The following is a 19,603-nucleotide window of genomic DNA, read 5'->3' as shown; positions in this document are numbered from 1 at the left end:
TTCTCTGTTTTCCCGATTCACTTTCAATTCCATATTTTTCTCAAATTAACAGTAATCACCACCTATTTCTATCTCCATATTTAAATCCGTGTTAATTCTTTTCATCAATTGATAAGATGATTAAGAACTTTTTTGTTTCAATTAAAATTAAGAAGAAAATAAAGAGGAGCCTATTGTTTTGTCCATCAGGGAAGAATGAAGAAGAAGAGAAAAAGAAAAAGAAAGAAAAGAAGACGCCGCTACCACTAGGGTTTCTCAATTATATATGAGGGACACACGTTATATTAATGGGAGTGGGAGTATGGGACACGCGGCATAATAAATATACTGTAGGGAATGAAATTACGGGTTAACGGGTGAGCTTGCGGGTTTCACGGGTCGGTCTGGGTTAACCCGTTTTCCTACAAGCCAACATTTTTCCAACCCTAACCCGGATTGTTTATAAACCAGCCAAGCCGGGTTAGGGTTTTCACGGGCCGGGTACGAGTTTATCCGTGGGTTTCGGCTTGTTTCCCAGCTCTAGATGGGATTTAAGATTTATAAAAGTTTATATGGATGGGAAATAGAAAAAATGGGGATGAGAATTAATATGAATGGGAAATAGGAAAAATGGGGATGGAAAATAGGAAAAACCTTTAGATTTCACACACAAAAAAAAAAGCATATAAAGGTCCTACTCCTTGCTTCGTTCGGTCGGCTCAATTAAAATAAAAAATTTGGATAGTACTATTCCATGACCTTTTAACCCTCGGAGCTATTTCCCTTCTAAATACTAAATAACAACGTGCAAAGATGAGTAATAGCCTCGTCGATGCAGTTTTGCATTAAATTAAATAATACGGAGGTGAGGTATTCGTGATTCACATGCAAAGATATCTGTTCTATTTCGGAGAAAAATATATATAAGTAATTAAAACGAAACTAAAACGAGAGAAAGAGACAATTTCAAAAATTAAGAAAAGGAAAAAAAACTGCTTCAAAGTCTATGCAAACAGTGTAGAGAACACAGATAACAAATTCATAGAGAGTTGAAGCTTAGAGCTGAAAATTCTAGGAAAGATTGAGAAAGGGAAGAGAAATCTAACAAGGAGGTTTACAAGTAAGTTGAGTTGTTTGTTTCCCCAAAGATTGATCGCATTTCCGGATAACTGATAGATTTTTCATTTTTTTTTTCTTTCTTTTGGCTTTTTCCTGGTTTGGTGTTTTGGGGTAGTTTTCATTTCGTACATTTTTGCAATTATTGGGTTTTAGTTATTAGAAAAGATTTCTTTGATGCTGTACTTTTTACCTTATAAAGTCTTGTTAGTTTTTAATGCCTCCTTGGTGACGATAAAAGAATATGAATGGAGTTTTTTTTTTTCCGAAGGATGGAATTATTATTTAAGAATTAGTAACATCAAACTGCATTGGTTGATTAAACGAAGCTCAAAGGATTCTTCTATTTTCTTATGTATATATATGTGATATGTGACATGTTTATGTCTACTGTTTTTTTTCCCTTCAAATTCTGTTGAATTGAATAAGATGGTTTAAAGAAATGTCAGATTCTGATCTGAATTTTATTTTAAAAATCTGGTTAAGGTTAGATACTGATTTTGCGTTTGATTTTATATTTTATATTTAGCTTTTAAGGAAATGAAATAGGTTGTTAAGTTAGCTTGTTATAAGAAATGCCTGATTCTGATCTGAATTGTGCTCTACTTTTTACATCGGAGGCTTGTTCATCAAAAGATCCACTCTGCGTTGTGTTAATGTGTCTTTTATCTAGGATTTTTAATTAGTTTTTTTGTTACATGATATGTTTGATGACTTAATCAATGAGCCATTATCTCCATGAAGTTTGATAGGTGCAGATTCTAATAGTTAGTTGAGCATCAAAATTACTGGAGATCTTGTCTGGAAAAATCAAAATTAAAGGACACTGGAATTCTTTGAATATCCTCCTTTTTGTTGTTGTTATTCTTGCTTTTATGGGCTGTTGTCATTCGTCAAAGAGAGCTAGATCCGTCCCTGGGTACGAAGACCCCAACACTGTCTTCTGAAACACCATGTAAGTGTACATTTTCTTGGTATCCAATTTGTTCTCATTCTGCTTAGGTCCCGGGTCTAACAAGACGGGAAGTTGTTGCATATCTACATATACAAATTTTGATACTTCAGAAGCAATCGATCTTCACAGAGAACATCACCACCATAAATCAACCATAATTTAACAATAATTTATGTGTTCCCTGGCAGTTACCGTGAGTGAGGTAGAGGCTTTGTTTGAGCTTTTTAAAAAACTAAGTAGTTCCATTATCGATGACGGGCTAATTCACAAGGTAATGAATATTTTCTTTCATATCTGAAATTTATACTCTTGTTATCATTGAGTACCTGTAAGTCCGGTATTCTATCTATTTATGAAGTGCTAACTTCGTATTCAATCTCATGTATCAGGAAGAATTCCAGCTTGCTCTCTTTAGAAATAGCAATAGAAAGAATCTCTTTGCAGATAGGGTGTGTATTTTTTATTTATTTCTTTTTTCAAAAAGTTTTTGCTCCTTTTGTAAGAAATTTTTTGGCTCCTGTTGGCAGGTATTTGATTCATTTGATGTTAAGCGAAATGGGGTTATTGAGTTTGGAGAATTTGTTAGATCATTAAGCATCTTTCACCCTAATACTCCCGCAGAAGACAAAATTGCATGTAAGTGATAAAGAATCAAAATTTTATCAAAATCAATTTCGTGTATGAATAATAAGTTGATGTCAGTTACTACAGAAATAATTTCAAATCAATTTACAGCCTATTAATCTCGGAAATGATCTTATTTACAGTTGCATTTAGATTGTATGATCTAAGGCAGACCGGCTTCATTGAGCGTGAAGAGGTAACCATAAACAACTTGCTGACCTTATGTTTTTACAACATTTAGTTCATTGTCCAATGCAGTACGCCAGTACCGTAAACTTGAAAATTTCCGATTTCTATTTTATATACTTCATTTTTGTCCTCTCAGCTTACAATCCACCATTCGTTCTTCTTTGTCAGTTAAAGGAGATGGTTTTGGCTCTGTTGAATGAATCAGATCTTGTCCTTTCAGATGATGTTGTTGAACAAATTGTTCATAAGGTGCTGTGCATTCAAAGTCTCTGGAGACCACACTTTATCTGTTTCAGCTATAACTATTCATCTGTTTTGTTTTTTTAATTAATCCTGCAGACTTTTGTTGATGCGGATTCAAATGGGGATGGGAAAATTGATCCAAATGAATGGAAAGACTTTGTGGCAAAAAATCCATCTCTAATAAAGAATATGACTCTTCCATATTTAAAGTGAGTCAAAATTTTAATTTCTGATGTTCTGACGTCATTTGATACATTTTACTTTTCAGCAATTTGGTATTTTGGAATTTGGTGTCAGGCATTTTTCTGATTTTCTTGCTACATTTTACAGGGACATAACCTTGGCATTTCCCAGCTTTGTGCTGAACTCTGAAGTTGAAGATTCAGATATGGGACGTGCCTAGGCACCTAAACTCATGGTATTAAGCCGTTATCCTGAGTAGAAACGACGAATGTACTAAAAGTCAAATGAAGAAACACTCTTGAGTAGAAACGACGAATGTACTAATCCTGAGTAGAAACGACGAATGTACTAAAAGTCAAATGAAGAAACACTACAATTCTGCGAAGGTAATCAAACTGAACTTATTGATTGTAGATAAGGTGTTTAACCTTTACAAAAGAAGAATCTCAAAATCAAATTGTACGTAAGACATGAAGAGGCATATATATATGATTTAGTTCTGTTACTCTACCTCTTTCAATTTATACAAATTCCAGGTTTTACTGGTGGTTTCATCCACTGATTATTTCGACCTATAACATGTGTATTAACAGAAACAAACTCTAGTTCATTGTCAGTACTAGTTACAACTGAACTTATAGGCTGATACCAAAATTCTAAAACTGCACAGTTATACACATCTGTTGTGCATACAAGTTGGTTGGACAGACAGATTAAGAAAGAAACTGTGGAATCCACAATTTGTAGAAATATAATTGAATTATTTGTGACCTCTTTTCCACACCGGCTTTCAGAAGCTGTCTGGTTGTGAAGCTCTCCCAGTCAGATCATGTCCTGCAAATTCATGGGAAAACACATTTTCATGTGTTTGTCAGACCAGATATTAGCAGCCAGGATTTCATTTACAGCGTCAGTTGGATGAAATTGATCCCACCACAGATGAGTTGACGCATCATCACAAGCCATTTCGGGTGCAAGGCACATTATCCATCCTTTATAGGGACCTAACCCACAACAAGCTTCAGTTGTTACTTGAAAACCTACATTCAAAACCAAAGTTGCATATTAGAGTTAGTGTAAAGTATCTATTGTAAATCTCTTATAACCAAATATAAGAAAATGACAAGTATCAGGTCCTGACATCTCACCATAACGTTCGCGGTTATGCGTCATATCCATGGAAGCTTCGAAAGCACCACAAAAGGTTATATCTGCATCAATGAGTTCCTGCCCTAGTTCTTCGACCATGAATCTCATGCCAAAGTTGAACTCCATTACCAAGTCATTTATTTCCTCCACACATTCTCCATTTTTACTGTTGTACTGCCATAAGTAATGAGGAGCGCAACCAAGAGGAGCCAAACCCATCACCACAATTTTTCTTACGTAAGCGTTGTACAAGTTCTGCATTTACCATCGACAACCTCCAAATCAGTAAAGTTCCTAAAGAACAGCGGTATATCAAAATTGAACTTTAGAAGTTTGAGGTTAGTACCTTCAACTCCTGTTTTACAATTGAAACTAAGAGCTGGTTGAAACCCCATGGAAAATACAGAGATTGAACTCTAGAGACATTCCGCAGATAATAATGTATGAAATCATTGCTTCCAATTGAGAGGTAAAAGATCGACTTTGAGATGATTGCATTTGCCTGTTCCTCTCCTACGGCTAATATGAACTGCTGAAAGGTATCCATTGCTTGTTGAATTTGCTGGGTCAATGAAATGTGCTGACCCTGATATGAATCAAATGAAGTTTAAGCTTCTGGAAAACCCTCACGTTGAAGAATATCAAAGACGGTAATGTATGAAAAAACATCAATCTAAACTATCAATTTGAAAAATAGAGACAAGAATAAAATTGAATTTTACCAGTTCAGATCCGCTTGAGAAAATAATGCCAGCACTTGCAGAAGCATAATTTACTCCATGTATCATATCTTCAACTGATCCATCTTGCCCTAGAAATGCAGGTACAAACGGTAGTCCTAGTTGTAACGCTGATTCATGAAAACCAGTTTAGATCAAGTCAAGTATTTGAACAAAAACGCGATCATAAACGGATTCTTTTTTAGTTCTTGAGGTTTTGTTAAAGAAAAGGGAAAAGCTGAAAAACTCGTATCAGACATCGATTCTTGCAAGAAAATCAGTGAAATATAGATAATTAGGAAACTAAAACTGATCAAGAAGAAACCCAAACTGAGGAAAAAAACAGAATCAATGCACGTTTTAGCAAATCACAGCAAATTTTTACAACAAGAAACAAAATTGGGAAAATCCTAAAAAAATGGGTTCAGAAAATTCTTTATAAAGTAAAAAAGGGGAGATTTGAAAAGAAAATTACCAAGATAATCGACGACGATTCTTCCATTACAAAACCTTCCAGTTGGAGTATGAGTATCGAAGTCTCTGCCGTAAGGGACCAAATCAGCACGAGAAAATGTCCCCAAGAAATTATTGGTTCCGCAATCAACAGAAGAATCTCCAAAAACGAACAAAGCCGGAACTGGAGAAGAATTAGGGTTTTGTGATGGTGATGGTGATGGAGTTGAACTTGGAGAATCGGATGAAGCAAGAATAGAAGGAGAATTAGGGTCTGAAGGTGGTACTAGACTTGAAATTGGAGAACCAAGAGAGATTCTACCATTGTTAATGTGTTTTGAATGATCTTTTTGAGAAGATTGAGCACTTCTTGGTTGCAGAATGAAGATGAAGATGAAAAGAAGAGAGAGTGAAGAACAAAGCGACATTTTCTTAGAAAGAGTTTAGAGAGACCAAGGGAGAGGCAGTTTCTTTGGCGGGGAATAACAGATGGTTAAATGAGTAGGGCTGCACATACCCGCCCATACCCGCCCATGTGCAGCCCTAGTGGAGGCAGACCGAAAGTTCTTTAAAACTTGATCTTATTAAATTCCTCTATTTTTGCTAGGGAAAAAAAATACGAACGCATATATCCGTTCCTAACTATTTTTGTTTTTGCACTATGGTTGTTTTTGCACCACAATTTTCAATTTTTGTTGTGATCGAATTCATTCGATTTGATTGAGATTCTAAATCTTTGATGATCATACCGATTTTGGAAAAAGATGATAAATTTTCATCTGATCTGATCGAATTGTACAAAAATGCAAAAGTTACGTTACACCACGTTTCTCTGAAGGTTTTCTTTCCGAAATAATTGACGACCAATTCAAGTTTTAATCGGATCGGTGGTGTTTCACAACAACTGAGGGTTGTGTGTCTCTAATTATCAAATCAATTTTCTTAAGAAATGATTGATTCAAATTAAATTGAATTAATTAAAGAAAAGCGTGACTTCCAAATACATATTAGCTCCATAGTCAACATATAGAAGGACTCCCTTCGATCCTCCAATAAGTAAAAACAAAAGGTAGAAATTAACATTTACTCTTATTTTATTGGGCTTTTGACTCTCTATTCCGGTCCCTTAAAACCTGTATTAGGAGGTCTTAGTTTACCAAATTTGGACATGTCACTCTTTTTTTAAACGATTCAATCCATATACAATTTTTTCATGACAAAATGACCTTCTTAATTCATTTTTTGACTCTTTTCTGACGAAAAATCATTGATTATATTTATCGTGAAAATCCAAAGACATCTTCCATTTCTTTCCATTCTGGAATCAAGATAATCGATATATAGTGATTTTTTATATTCTATTTTCTTCTCTCTGTCATATCCATCTCTTTGTTCGGATATAAGTCTTTCATTTTATCTTTACTTTTACTTATTCTTTTCTTCATCTCCATCTAAATCTGAGCTCAAAATTCGTCATAAAACTTCAATCTAGGATTTTATTGTCATTTCGTTTTCGAATTTGTAGCTGTCGGGAAGAAGAAGACACTAGCGACGATAAAACCAGATGGAGTTTCCAGTAACTATTTAGAAACAACCAAGGAAAATTTCTTGTTTGATTTCATGTATAAAATTCCTTGTTTTACTAATGCAGGTACAAAATATTTTGTTGTGGATGTCTTTATGAGTGTTTTAGATTGAAGTAAATAGCACACAATAATCAGTTAACATTTACATTCATTAATTTGTCATTGGTCATTTTTTTGACGTGATCTAAATTTGGTGGTTTCGATCAATGTAAAGAACTCAACCATATAGATATTATCGGGTTTGCATATATCTATATTATTTTAATGTCTCAATTCTTCCTTGGTTACATATTGGTGAATTGTGTCTTGTAACGGAAATTCACTTTGTATGGATGGCATGTTGAAACAAAATGAAATGTCGAGAAGATATCTTTTTATAATATAATTGCTTAGAAATCTTCTAAGATAATGCGCGTGTATATTTATTTTTCGCATTTGGAAATATATCAAGATTTTGCTTAAAAGTTGGTCAAATATTACACCAGATTGTGGCATTTCAATTACTTGTTAGGAAGGATTTATCTACAACTTTTGTTTGGCTTCTGGTTGTGGAGAAAATGTGTTTGTCTCTTGTATATTAATGGTTGATTTGTAGGTGTGTACATATTGGTGCACCGGTGAATTTCTTATGAAAAAGTAGATCTATATGTGGGTGTGAATGCTTGATTTCATTCACACGTATTTTGTTGGCGTGTACATATTGGTGCACCAATGTAATTCTCATAAAAATAAATTTATTTGTCGATATGAATGGTAGATTTGTTTTGTTTTTTGTAGTTGTGTACATATTCATGCATCGGTGTATTTCACATGAAAAAATGAATCTGTTTTTTGGTAGGTGTATACGTATTGATGCACTAGTGTATTTCCATAAAAAATCGGTTTGTTCGTGAAAAGACGAGGGTACCCAAATACACCACAATCTTTTAAATATAAACCTATAAGTTCGATACCAAGTGTGATCGTCTATGGACAAAGTTGAGACAATACGAGGTATTCACTTTGTGTGATCTTCTATGGATATGAAATCAAGACAATACGACAACAAAGTGATCACTTAATAATAGATACGGTGTTAAACCGAAACACTATAGGATCAATATCAAGTGACTAGGATTAACGTACGTGTGTAATTCACTTAATTATAATAACAATATAATGCGGAAATAAAGTAAACGACACATCAAGATTTTGTTAACAAGGAAACCGCAAATGCAGAAAAACCCAAGGACCTAGTCCAATTTGGAATACTCTCAAATTAAGCCGCTATACGAAATCTAATACCAACTTCGTATAATTTAGACCAAGTAGACTACCTCTAGCCACCTAGTTTCCTCAGCATCCCCGCGCCCTTCGACTTCTAGAGTCACACACGTGAATAACAAGTCTTTTGGATCGTGTTCCAAACAGCAAACGATGAATCTGTTTGGTAACCACTCTAATCAATCTTTGCTAAAAGATATTGTTGAGTTGTTGACAAAGGCTCTTCCGTTTAAGCTAATAAACTCCTTTGTCTGGTTAGATCAATCTAAACTTTGATTACCGAAATAAGATTCTCAATCAATCAATATAGAGTCAAAGAATAATTATAAAGCGATGCCGATCTTACACAACTAGACAATCAAGTTTATCAAAGATAAACACAATTTCAGTTGGATCCCAGCCGATCAAGGTTTCTGACCTAAATCCACAAGATACGAAACTAATAAGAAATTCTTATTCGTCTTCAAATCTTTTATTGCCTTCAATAACCTGCTCAACACAACTTGTATCCTCTTGTGATCAACCACACACAGAACAAAGTATGTTAACAATGGATTATCCCAAGATGTCTTTAGATATGAAAATGGTTCTAAAGATCCCGTCGATACTTTGATCTAGTTTGGGTGAGCCTTATATCAGAAAGTTCTCAAGAATAAACAAACTAGGTGCAATTAAAGTTTCAACAACCGTTAGTCAATCAAATCAATAATCGAAAACTAAAATAACAATGCAATTATCTAGTTTCCCACCAACGGTACTCGTAGAGCTTCTTGATCCCACATAAGTCTTTAAACGAGCAATCGTAAGAGATTTCGCCTAATTAGGGTACTTTCCTCTCCGGATAGACGGCTCCACCAGAAACAACAAGAATGAAGTTTACCTGGATCTTAAGATGGATTGCATGAATGCAAACTCAAGTATTTATAGACCAAGATTGTTCGGACAACAAGGAAATTCCAAAAGCGAAAATATTCTCAAGATATTAACATTAAAGTACCTAATTTCAGTTTTCCTATTTCCACTTAAATGCCAAACCATATTTCTGAAAAATCTCATAGAAAACTTCTATTATTAGTGTAGCACATTAACTAATAATATTTTCCAGGGGATATGCTTTAGTTGCTGGTAATTAAAACATATATATGATGAAAATCATAATTAAGAGCTTTTCAGTATTTCAGTATGGGATCTCCTTGAGCATCAAGGAATATCTTTGAATAATGAATGATAAAAATTATGTACATGTTCAAATGATGTCAACATCTAGCAGTTTCTCTCAGCAAACCTTAATTTTAAGTTCACACAAAACATACAAAGATATGTGAAAATTGGAAACTCAGTTTTGCTCCTTGGGATCGGTTGTACCATAACTCACATGACTGGTTATATCATGCTTCCCAAACTAGGTTGTGACCGATTACACCATGCTTTCCAAAGTAGGTTGTGACCGGTTACACCATGCTTCCCAAAGGTAGCTTGTGATCGGTTACACCTTAATTTTCGAGATAGCTTGTAATCGGTTGCACCTTACTTCCCGAGTTAGATTGTGATCGATTACACTTTGTTTCCAAAAGTAGCTTGTGACCAATTACAACTAACTTTCCAATATATCTTGTGAACAGTTACACCTTGCTCCACAAAGTAGCTTGTGACCGATTACAACTTGCTACATCCTATAGGCTATAACCGGTTATACCACAATTCTCAACATTAGTTAAGATAGGTTCTACCTTTTCATCTTGTATTGGTCATTCAAAAGATATTCAATAAATAACTTGACCAATCATGATTTCCTTACAATTACAAAACAAGTTCGTATATGTACTTCCTTTAAACAAATGTTATGTAATATTGTTTCCTAGGATGAAATTAACACCTATTGCTTACACATAATAAAGTAACTAAATACAAAGATTATGTTGATGTCGTATTTACAAAGTTCCAAAAGATAAGTGTTTATACTTCGTAATTCAATAGATTCCTTGACACTTTGATCATAATGATATGACCAAGTCTAATCACTAGAGTACTATGTATATACATCTTCGCATGTTATGTTTCAATATAATACGACTTCAATCAAGAACGTCCCGGTTTCTGACGAGAAAAAGACTAATCAATCAGTAAAGATACGTTAGGAATGAAAACAAGTCAAGTCAGTATGACTAGCTTACGCAATACTCCCTTACCTAGGTTTTGTCTTTGATAAGCTTTCCACCAGGTTAGAGCATGATTTTGTATCTTCAATGTCGCGAAAGGAATCTTTTCCATTGAACCATATTTAAAGAAATAAAAATACGTCTCTAGACATTCTATCCAATCATCCAAGTTTTCTACATCGACACTCCCATCGTAAAGTGGAATATCAACACGAAAATCAGTTTTCAAATTTTTACCGTGAAGTTTGGTTGGTGTAGAACGTTTAAGAAACTCATCTTTTTTTCTTCTTCGTCCCCATCTTCCTCATCATCTTCTTCTTATTATTCTTCTTCCTCATCTTCTGAAACCCCAGATGAAGACGTAATTTTTTCTTCGTTTTCGACTTGGGTGTATGAGAACGAATACATTCAGTCAATTCTTTAAGGGCAGTTTGAATCGAATTCATGTTTTTTTGTACCGCAACCACCTTTTCTTCCATAGTTTGTGGTTCGCGTTGCTTATGATTATCATCTGATTTTGTCATCCTTAGTCCCCTTGTTCTCCTGACGTATTCTTACTTCTTGAGTACCTCACCAAGCTTTTTGTAGAGAGATCTAGTGAAAACCATAAACCACAGGAATCCTCCCTAAAGAACTAACGTTTCTCTTGATGCCAACTTGATAAGTAAGATATCTGCACCGTGGTGACTATTAGTATAGAGGCGGAATTCAGAATAATAATAAACGAAAACTAGAAAACAAAAAACACCAGAAACCAGATTTGAAGAAAGCATCTTCTCTAGATTATGAACAAGAAAACTGGCGCAACGTATCAATGGTAACTCAGCTCAATCTAGAAATTTAGGTTAAAATTTCCAGAGACCTGACTTCTTGAATCGAAGAATTGAATCAGATTCGATGCAAGGCTCTCGAATTGATGACAGAATCAAATCAATGCAAGGCTTTAGAGAAAAACTCTAGTTTATTATCTCTTAAAAACTGAATGACAAAAGCTATCTTACAATCCCTTATTTATAATAACCTAACTTTCCTAAAAATCGAGCATCTAAAAAAGGAAATCATAAAAGAAAAGGAAATCTAAAAAAAGGCCAAAATTAGGAAAGGTATCAAGATGCTGCATCAGGTCCTGCCGGGGTAGAAGGATTCGACCACGAATCTGGAACTGGGTGTGGTGGAACAAAACGTGATAAATAACGAACATTGAAGACATCCGAAGTATTGATGTTTGCTGGAAGTTGTAGGCGATAAGCATTGTCATTAATTCGTTCCACGACCGTGAGAGGACCTATTTTCTTTGCCTTGAGTTTATTATAAGCATGAGCCGGCATTCGATCTTTAGTGAGAAATACCCAAACTTGATCACCTACTTCGAAGAGAACACGACGGCGATGAGAATCAGACGCAGCTTTTTACTTTGAGGAGGATGATTCGAGATTGGAAATAACCTGCGTATGAACCTTATGAATGTTGTCTACAAAATCATCAGCTACACCATGAAGACGTGTACGGTCTGGAAGAGTAGATAAATCCAAAGGACCACGAGGGAGAAGACCATAAACGACCTGGAATGGACTGAACCCCGAACTTCTATTTAGTGAATGATTATGAGCAAACTATGCTTGAGGAAGTTTTGAATCCCAAGTTTTAATAGAATCACCCACAAGGCAGCGAAGCAAATTCCCCAAAGATCTATTGGTCACTTCTGTTTGACCGTCCGTTTGAGGATGATAAGCGGAGCTCATGTCAAGGATGGTTCCTAGTAATTTCCATAAAGACCTCCAAAAATGACCTAAGAACCGAGAATCCCGATCAGAAACGATGGAAGTTGGCAATCCATGGAGTCTGTAAACCTCTCGAAATAAAGTATTGCGACTTGGACTGCATCTGTTGTCTTTTTTCATGGAATGAAGTGTACCATCTTGGAGAAACGATCAACAATGACAAAGATTGAATCGAAACCCTTTTGTGTACGAGGAAGACCCATCACAAAGTCCATACTGATGTATGTCCATGGTTGTGTTGGAATAGGGAGAGGAAGGTAGAGACCGGCATTTGTGGCATGACCTTTTGATGTCTGACACAGTGTACAGCGTTCGACAAAACGCTCAACATCACGTCTCAATGCAGGCCAAAAATAAGACTGAGAAAGTAAATGCAACGTCCGGTCGCGACCAATGTGACCTTCATTATGTGTTTCAGCAACAAGTTTAAGACGGAGGCTGCAGTCTGGAATGCAAAGACGACTGTCTCGAAAAAGAAAGCCATCATGCATAGTGAAATCTCGAGAAAGACCATTCTGAACGTCAAGAAGAACTCGACTAAAGAAATCATCAGACTCGTACAAATCAGCAAAGGTGGAAAATCCCGGAACTGAGACATGAAGAACACTCAGCAAAGAATGGCGACGACTCAGGGCATCAACAACTCGATTGGAAACACCTGACATGTGTTTGATAACAAATGTAAATTGTTGCAAGTAAGATATCCATGATGCATGACGAGCTGAGACTTTATCTTGACTATTCAGGTGTTTTAAAGCATCATGATATGTGTAGAGAACAAATTCTTTATGGAAAAGATAATGTCTCCAGTGTTTGATTGCTTGAACCACTGCATAAAATTCCACATCGTAAGTACTATAACGTAGACGAGCTCCAGCCAGCTTTTCACTGAAGAAGGCGATAGGCCTGTTGCGTTGGCTCAAGACAGCACCAATGCCCAACTTAGAAGCATCACTATGTAGCTCAAAAACTTGAGTAAAATCTGGAAGAGCTAGTATAGGTGCTGATAACAATTTTGTTTTAATGATCTCAAAAGCTGTAGTTGCTTCGGTAGTCCTAGTGAAGACACTATCATGACGAATACAATCAGTGATAGGTGCCATCAAACTGCTAAATTGCGGCACAAATCTTCGATAAAAAGATGCTAGACCATGAAAACTTCGAGTTTCAGATAAAGTAGTAGGAGTAGGCCAAGATTTGATTGCTTCTACTTTTCCTGGGTCGACGGCTAGCCCTTCTGCTGAGACGATGTATCCAAGGAAGTGAACCTCAGGAGAGCCGAACTCACACTTCTTTAGTGTGGAAAATAGTTGATCTCGACGGAGAACAAGAAGTACTTCTCTCAAGTGTGCAAGATGTTCTGTTAAGGACTTACTAAATATGAGAATATCATCAATATAAACGACTACAAACTTACCTATGAAGGGCCGAAGAGATTGATTCATAACGCGCATGAAGGTGCTTGGTGCATTGGGCAAGCCATTCAAAAAGTCATTCTCGAGTTTTAAAAGCCGTCTTCCATTCATCTCCTGGACGGATTCGTATCTGATGATAACCACTTCGAAGATCCAATTTAGAGAAAATCTTTGCAGCTCCAATTTGATCTAATAGATCGTCGAGACGGGGAATGGGAAATCTATAGCGTACTGTAATTTTATTTATAGCACGTCTATCGACACACATCCTCCAAGATCCATCCTTCTTTGGTATAAGCAAAGCTGGGACTGCACACGGACTCAGACTTTCACGTAAATATCCCTTCAACACAAGATCCTCAACTTGACGTCTAAGTTCTTCATGCTCACTCGGACTCATACGATAATGAGCTCGATTAGGAAGAACAACATTTGGAATTAGATCAATATGGTGTTGAATGTCTCTGAGGGGAGGAAGGCCGGGTGGTAACTCATTGGGAAAAACATCCTGAAACTCCTCCAATAGTCTTTGAAAGTGTTCTGGAGGTGATGGTAAAGGCTCTCTGACAACCGAATTGATCAATATTAGAACACATCCCTCTTCTCGAAGTGTTTGTTCAAAAGCCTTTTGCTGCAAGAGAAGGACTGAAGCTGATGGTGTGTGCTGTTTCTCGGGCAAAGAAGGCTGTAGAGTGAAATTGCGATTATTGTAACGAAAACTGTAGGTATTACGATATCCATCGTGTTTTACTCGAAGATCAAATAACCAAGGGCGTCCTAAGAGTAGATAGCAAGCATCCATCGGAGCAACATCACAATGAATATGATCCTTATATGAATCACCCACCGGAAAAGAAATAAATGCTCGTCGAGTTATGAGTACATCGGTTTTCCGATCCAGCCATGCCAACTTGTAAGGGTTGGGATGTAGTTCTGTTGATAATTGAATCTTGTTTACAACTTCCTCAGCAATGACGTTTTCGCTACTTCCAGAGTCAATTATGAATTTGCACACCTTGCCTCCAATAGTACACTTTGAATGAAAAAGATTATGTCGTTGAGGGTTGATATCTGTTCCACACGGAGATAAACACACACGTCGTAACATTAATGCTGGTCCACTATCAGCTGTAAGAACCTCCACTTCATCTTGTGGCTCCGCAGCTTCCTCATCGTAAATTACTTCAACGTTATTACCAGCAGTGTCAAGGAGGAGGCCTCTTCTGTTTCTAGTGGGGCAGTTAGACTGTCGGTGACCTATATCTCCACAAGAAAAGCAACGAAGTGAGTTTGGTCGAGTTTGCCGATTGTCAAGAGCTGGAACAATGGGTGTGTCTGCTTTGACAGAATCAACGTCATCTGTCGCAGTCGGAGTGTGATTTGGTCGAGAAGAACGAACAGTAGACCAGGATGATTTAGTTTGTGCCTCAATAGTTAAAGATTGTTGATGTGCTTCTGACAGTGTCAATGGATGGAAGAGATTGATTGTGTGTTGAATCTGTTGTCGTAATCCTACTGTAAACCGTGCTACCAGTTGACGCTCAGAGTCTTGTATATCAACTCGATTGAGAAGTAAAAAAAATTCAGTGGAGTAATCAGCCACAGATCGGGTGCCTTGGCGGATGGTATGGAGACGCTGAAACATAAGCTGGTCATAATTGTAAGGCAAGAATGTTTTCTTAAGTTTAGATGTAAGTTTATCCCATGACATGATCTTCGGTTTCCGAGACGTGCACGAGTTGTCTTCAATTGTGTCCACCATGCAGCTGCTCTTCCACGAAAACGCATCGTTAAAACAGGAACACATCGATCCATTGGAGATCGTTTGAACTCCATAATTTCTTCCACCGTGACTATCCAATCGAGCAGTTCTTCAGCCAAAGAATTTCCATGAAACTCTGGTATCTCGGTTTTGAATCCTGTTTCCCAATGATTATCCGCTGCTGCAATTTGGACGTTGTCTTGTGTCAGGGTACGGTTGTTGCGTAGATTTCCAAAGGGGTTATCTATTTCTGAAAACGGGTTTTCTTTGTTGTCACCATCGTTACTGTTATTATTATTTTCATGTCCAATATTTTCTCTAACTGGTGGTGGTTGTTGCTGAACAGCAAGGGCTTGGAGAGTGGTAGTAATCGTGGCCATCTGGGCTTGTAGCTCAGCAATAACATCTCGGGTGATTTCTGCTTCAGTACGCAATGGTGCAAGACGAGGTCTTGGCATCGTGTTATCAAACAAGGAACGTAGTTGTCTCTGATACCAACCTGGCGCAGCGTATCAACGGTAACTCAGCTCAATCTAGAAATTTAGGTTAAAATTTCCAGAGACCTGACTTCTTGAATCGAAGAATTGAATCATATTCGATGCAAGGCTCTCGAATTGATGACAGAATCAAATCAATGCAAGGCTTTAGAGAAAAACTCTAGTTTATTATCTCTTAAAAACTGAATGACAAAAGCTATCTTACAATCCCTTATTTATAATAACCTAACTTTCCTAAAAATCGAGCATCTAAAAAAGGAAATCATAAAAGAAAAGGAAATCTAAAAAAAGGCCAAAATTAGGAAAGGTATCAAGATGCTGCATCAAAAACTATTACAATTCTCTTTTTCTTACGCTCACAATCTCTCTAAACAGTATATAACCTTAAACTGTTTGTTAAGCTTGTTTTGAAAATTTAGGTGTTTGTCTACAAAACCAACCGTAATGTATTCTACGGTTGGCTTCGACTAAGGGAAAATCTAACCGTGAATGATCTTGGATTAGGAAAAAAAAAACTAACTGTAATTTTTCTTTTCTTTTGTCTTAGATGTTTCTGAACTTGAAGTAAGTTATGTTTATCATCTTAACTGAACTTGTCCCAAATTATCCTACTAATTTGTGTGAATTGGGTGTTGCATTTGGATTCATGACAAGTTGGTGCATAGAGAATAAGTTCTCAATGAAGTTTGGTAAGGTCGGTGAGAGTGTGGTTGAGAAGGGAGAATACTTGACAGATAGACCCACAATTTTAATTTTGGGTGCAGGCCGTGTATGCCATCCAGCTGCTGAGTTCTTAGCTGCAACAGAAAGCATTTTATATAGACAATCGTTTAAAACATGTTTGGGGAATGATGGTGCAGACGAACCTAAAGATGTTCGGGGTAATCTGACATCCCGAAAGATGTCCAAGAGGCAAACTGATTCCGGTATTGTACTCTCGTTAAAATGATTCCAGTATTGTGCACTTTATAAGTCCAAATAATCTGAAGTACTGTCTAATGTAGACTATTGAAGACATTAAGAATGCAATAACAGTTCAGCTTGATATAATGGACCAGGAAAGCCTTTGCAAGTATATCTCGCAAGTAAATTATCATGTACCTTGTTTTTTATTAGTCATATGGTTTGTATGGAGCATCATCAGGTTGATGATTATAAGAATCCATGTTGTTGGTCGACGTTTTTATTAGCTTACCACCACCTAGTTACCACATCACTGTTTACTCCAGTTCAATATAGTTGGTTCACATGCAACCACAGTTTTATAGTTAATGTTACATTCATTATTATATCACATATTACAGCTCTAAAAGAACCTTACTTTGTCCAAAATGTTCACATTTCTACAGAATAGGCGATGAAGCTTCAACCATCTTCAGGGGAACCCTACGCCATTAAGGTACGATTTTATTTTCGCACAACTACTGCTAAGTAGTTTAATCAAACACTTGCATATGATTTTTCAACTTCTCCGTTGTGCAGGAATTGGAGAAATAATGGCATGTCCAACAAAAATTGGTTTCTTCAATACTGAACCTCATTGTTCTTTGAAAGAAGGAAAAACACGTACATTTGGTACCTTCCTAGATGAACTCCTAAAAGTTAACAGTGAGAATACAGTGGAAACTGCGAGAGACGAAAATGAAGTTATTGAAAGGCTTATTACACTTGGGGCTATGCATATTGAGACTATTTTTGGTTTCTTTCGTCTTAGATATTCATAAACTAGCATAGATGGTGCTCGACTATGGAAGGTTTTATCATCCTTGCTTATATTCAGCGGTAGTGTTACCTAAAATTCAAATTCTTTGCAGCTGTTTCAGTTCTTGTTTGATTTCGTGGACCACTCTTGGGCACAGCGTTGTCTTCTTTTATGAACTCCCTAACTCGATTTGATCAGTTTTTATATGTGATTGCAGTATAGATAAATCTAATATTTATTTAAATTTCAAATCTTTATGATCATTGTTGGAGCCACTAGGCCCACTACATCTGTTTATTGGGGACTGAATATTATGTCTTGTTCCATTTACGGATCAAAAAGTGAATCCAACTTATTACGGTTGGGTATAAATCAAAGCTAACCGTAAATTTTTCAAAAGCCACCTAAAATTGACATACACAATGAATTAAGGCTAGCTTTGAAAAACCCAAAACCTAGCCGTAATTGGTTTCCGATTTTATCCGGTTACGGTAAGGAGTTTATCATCACCTAACCGTAAGTTAGTTTTACGGTTGGCTACGAAGGATATATCCCAACCGTAAATCGGTCTGAAAACATAAAAAATCCAATCTTTGGTTGGGTGATTCACGATCTCCATCATGAGGTATGTAAAATTTTGTTTCTCACCCACCTCAAATTTTACACTAGAATCACTCAATTTGGTTGAGTGAATCAAAATATTGGGTTTTCAAAAAATAATATTTTTTTTCCTCTTCCCTCCAAAACCAAAACACTAACCCTAATTTTCTATCTCTAACTATAAATCAAAACCATTAATCTAATTTAATAACTAATATTACTAGATTAGCTAATCTAGTTAAATGATTAACACTAACCAAATGAGGGCCTTTTAGCCATTAGGAAAATAGTTTAGATAAATGGTTTTTGAAATTATTAATGGCTGGCCCTATTTTTGTCCTATTAATAAAGCCCCTCAATTGGAATGTGAAGCCCCTATAATAGGTTTCTTTTTCTAAGTATCTTTTTGTTTCAAATTAAACAGGTAATTAGAAAAGTTACAGGAGTATTATTGTTTGTGAGCAAATCTGACTATCCTTTCATTTCCATGTGTTTATGGATTATTTATTTCATAATGGTGTTTGTCTTACTATATGAAGTGGTAAAGGCGTATGTAAAGGTTGCTCAAATGCTCGTAGAAGCAATAGTATTTAAGGTGCTTATTATTATCATTGCAGCGATGAATGTTTCCATTGGTTTTGATACAGGTGTATCCCTATTCCTTCAAGAAATTTCGTAAACCCCAAGCTAAGTTGAGCGTAGAATTCTATATTAGGAAGGAATCCTTATTTAGGATGGATTCCTAGTTTAGGAAAGAGTACTGATTTGAGCAGTATTCTTAGTTTAGGAAATAGATTCTTAAGAAGTTTGGTTTTCCTTGTCGGCTAAGTACGACGAAAAATTATATATATAGAGGTTTGGCTTAAAGCTAAAACACAAAATTAGAGAAAGATATTAAACCTAATCGTAAAAAATCTTTTAAATTTTGGACATCCGGGATTATTCACGGTTAGGTTTTTTCTTGGTCTTAACCAACCGTAGAGTATTTACGGTTAAAAAACCCAACCGGAACATATTTAGAAATTGAATTTATAATTGGGAATGAAGAACTCCCAACTGAAAATCCCAATGCACCTTATTTATTCAAACACAAAAAACAAAAAAATTAAAATGGGTTTCTCAAATCATATCTCACATAAACCATGCCAATTGATTCATCCGGTGATGGAGGGGTTTGAAATTCTTGTTGTTGATCGGTTGGACCTTCATTAATGAACGGAGGATGTTG

The 19,603-nt window shown here is 36.1% G+C and overlaps 2 protein-coding genes and 1 pseudogene across 2 annotated transcripts; 1 reads left to right on the top strand and 2 right to left on the bottom strand.

Moving 5' to 3' along the window:
* Positions 1-925: 925 nt before the first annotated feature.
* Positions 926-3,794, top strand: LOC113298996 (annotated as a pseudogene).
* Positions 3,795-3,924: 130 nt separating this feature from the next.
* On the bottom strand, positions 3,925-6,061 carry LOC113298995 (GDSL esterase/lipase At5g08460-like). Its single transcript, XM_026547912.1, has 5 exons — positions 5,633-6,061; positions 5,161-5,288; positions 4,785-5,024; positions 4,438-4,693; positions 3,925-4,329 (listed from the first exon to the last, which is right to left on the bottom strand). The coding sequence occupies exons 1-5, from the start codon at positions 6,036-6,038 to the stop codon at positions 4,112-4,114; spliced, it is 1,248 nt and encodes a 415-aa protein (XP_026403697.1). The 5' UTR covers positions 6,039-6,061; the 3' UTR covers positions 3,925-4,111.
* A 7,829-nt stretch (positions 6,062-13,890) lies between these two features.
* Positions 13,891-16,034, bottom strand: LOC113295507. Its single transcript, XM_026543837.1, has 2 exons — positions 15,549-16,034; positions 13,891-15,462 (listed from the first exon to the last, which is right to left on the bottom strand). Exons 1-2 carry the CDS (start codon positions 16,032-16,034, stop codon positions 13,891-13,893), a joined length of 2,058 nt encoding a protein of 685 aa, XP_026399622.1.
* Positions 16,035-19,603: the final 3,569 nt, after the last annotated feature.

Source organism: Papaver somniferum, chromosome 7 (genome assembly GCF_003573695.1).
Source record: "Papaver somniferum cultivar HN1 chromosome 7, ASM357369v1, whole genome shotgun sequence".
Lineage (NCBI taxonomy): Eukaryota > Viridiplantae > Streptophyta > Magnoliopsida > Ranunculales > Papaveraceae > Papaver > Papaver somniferum.
The sequence above is the reverse complement of the archived record's forward strand: the minus strand, read 5'-3'. Positions and strand labels throughout refer to the sequence as shown.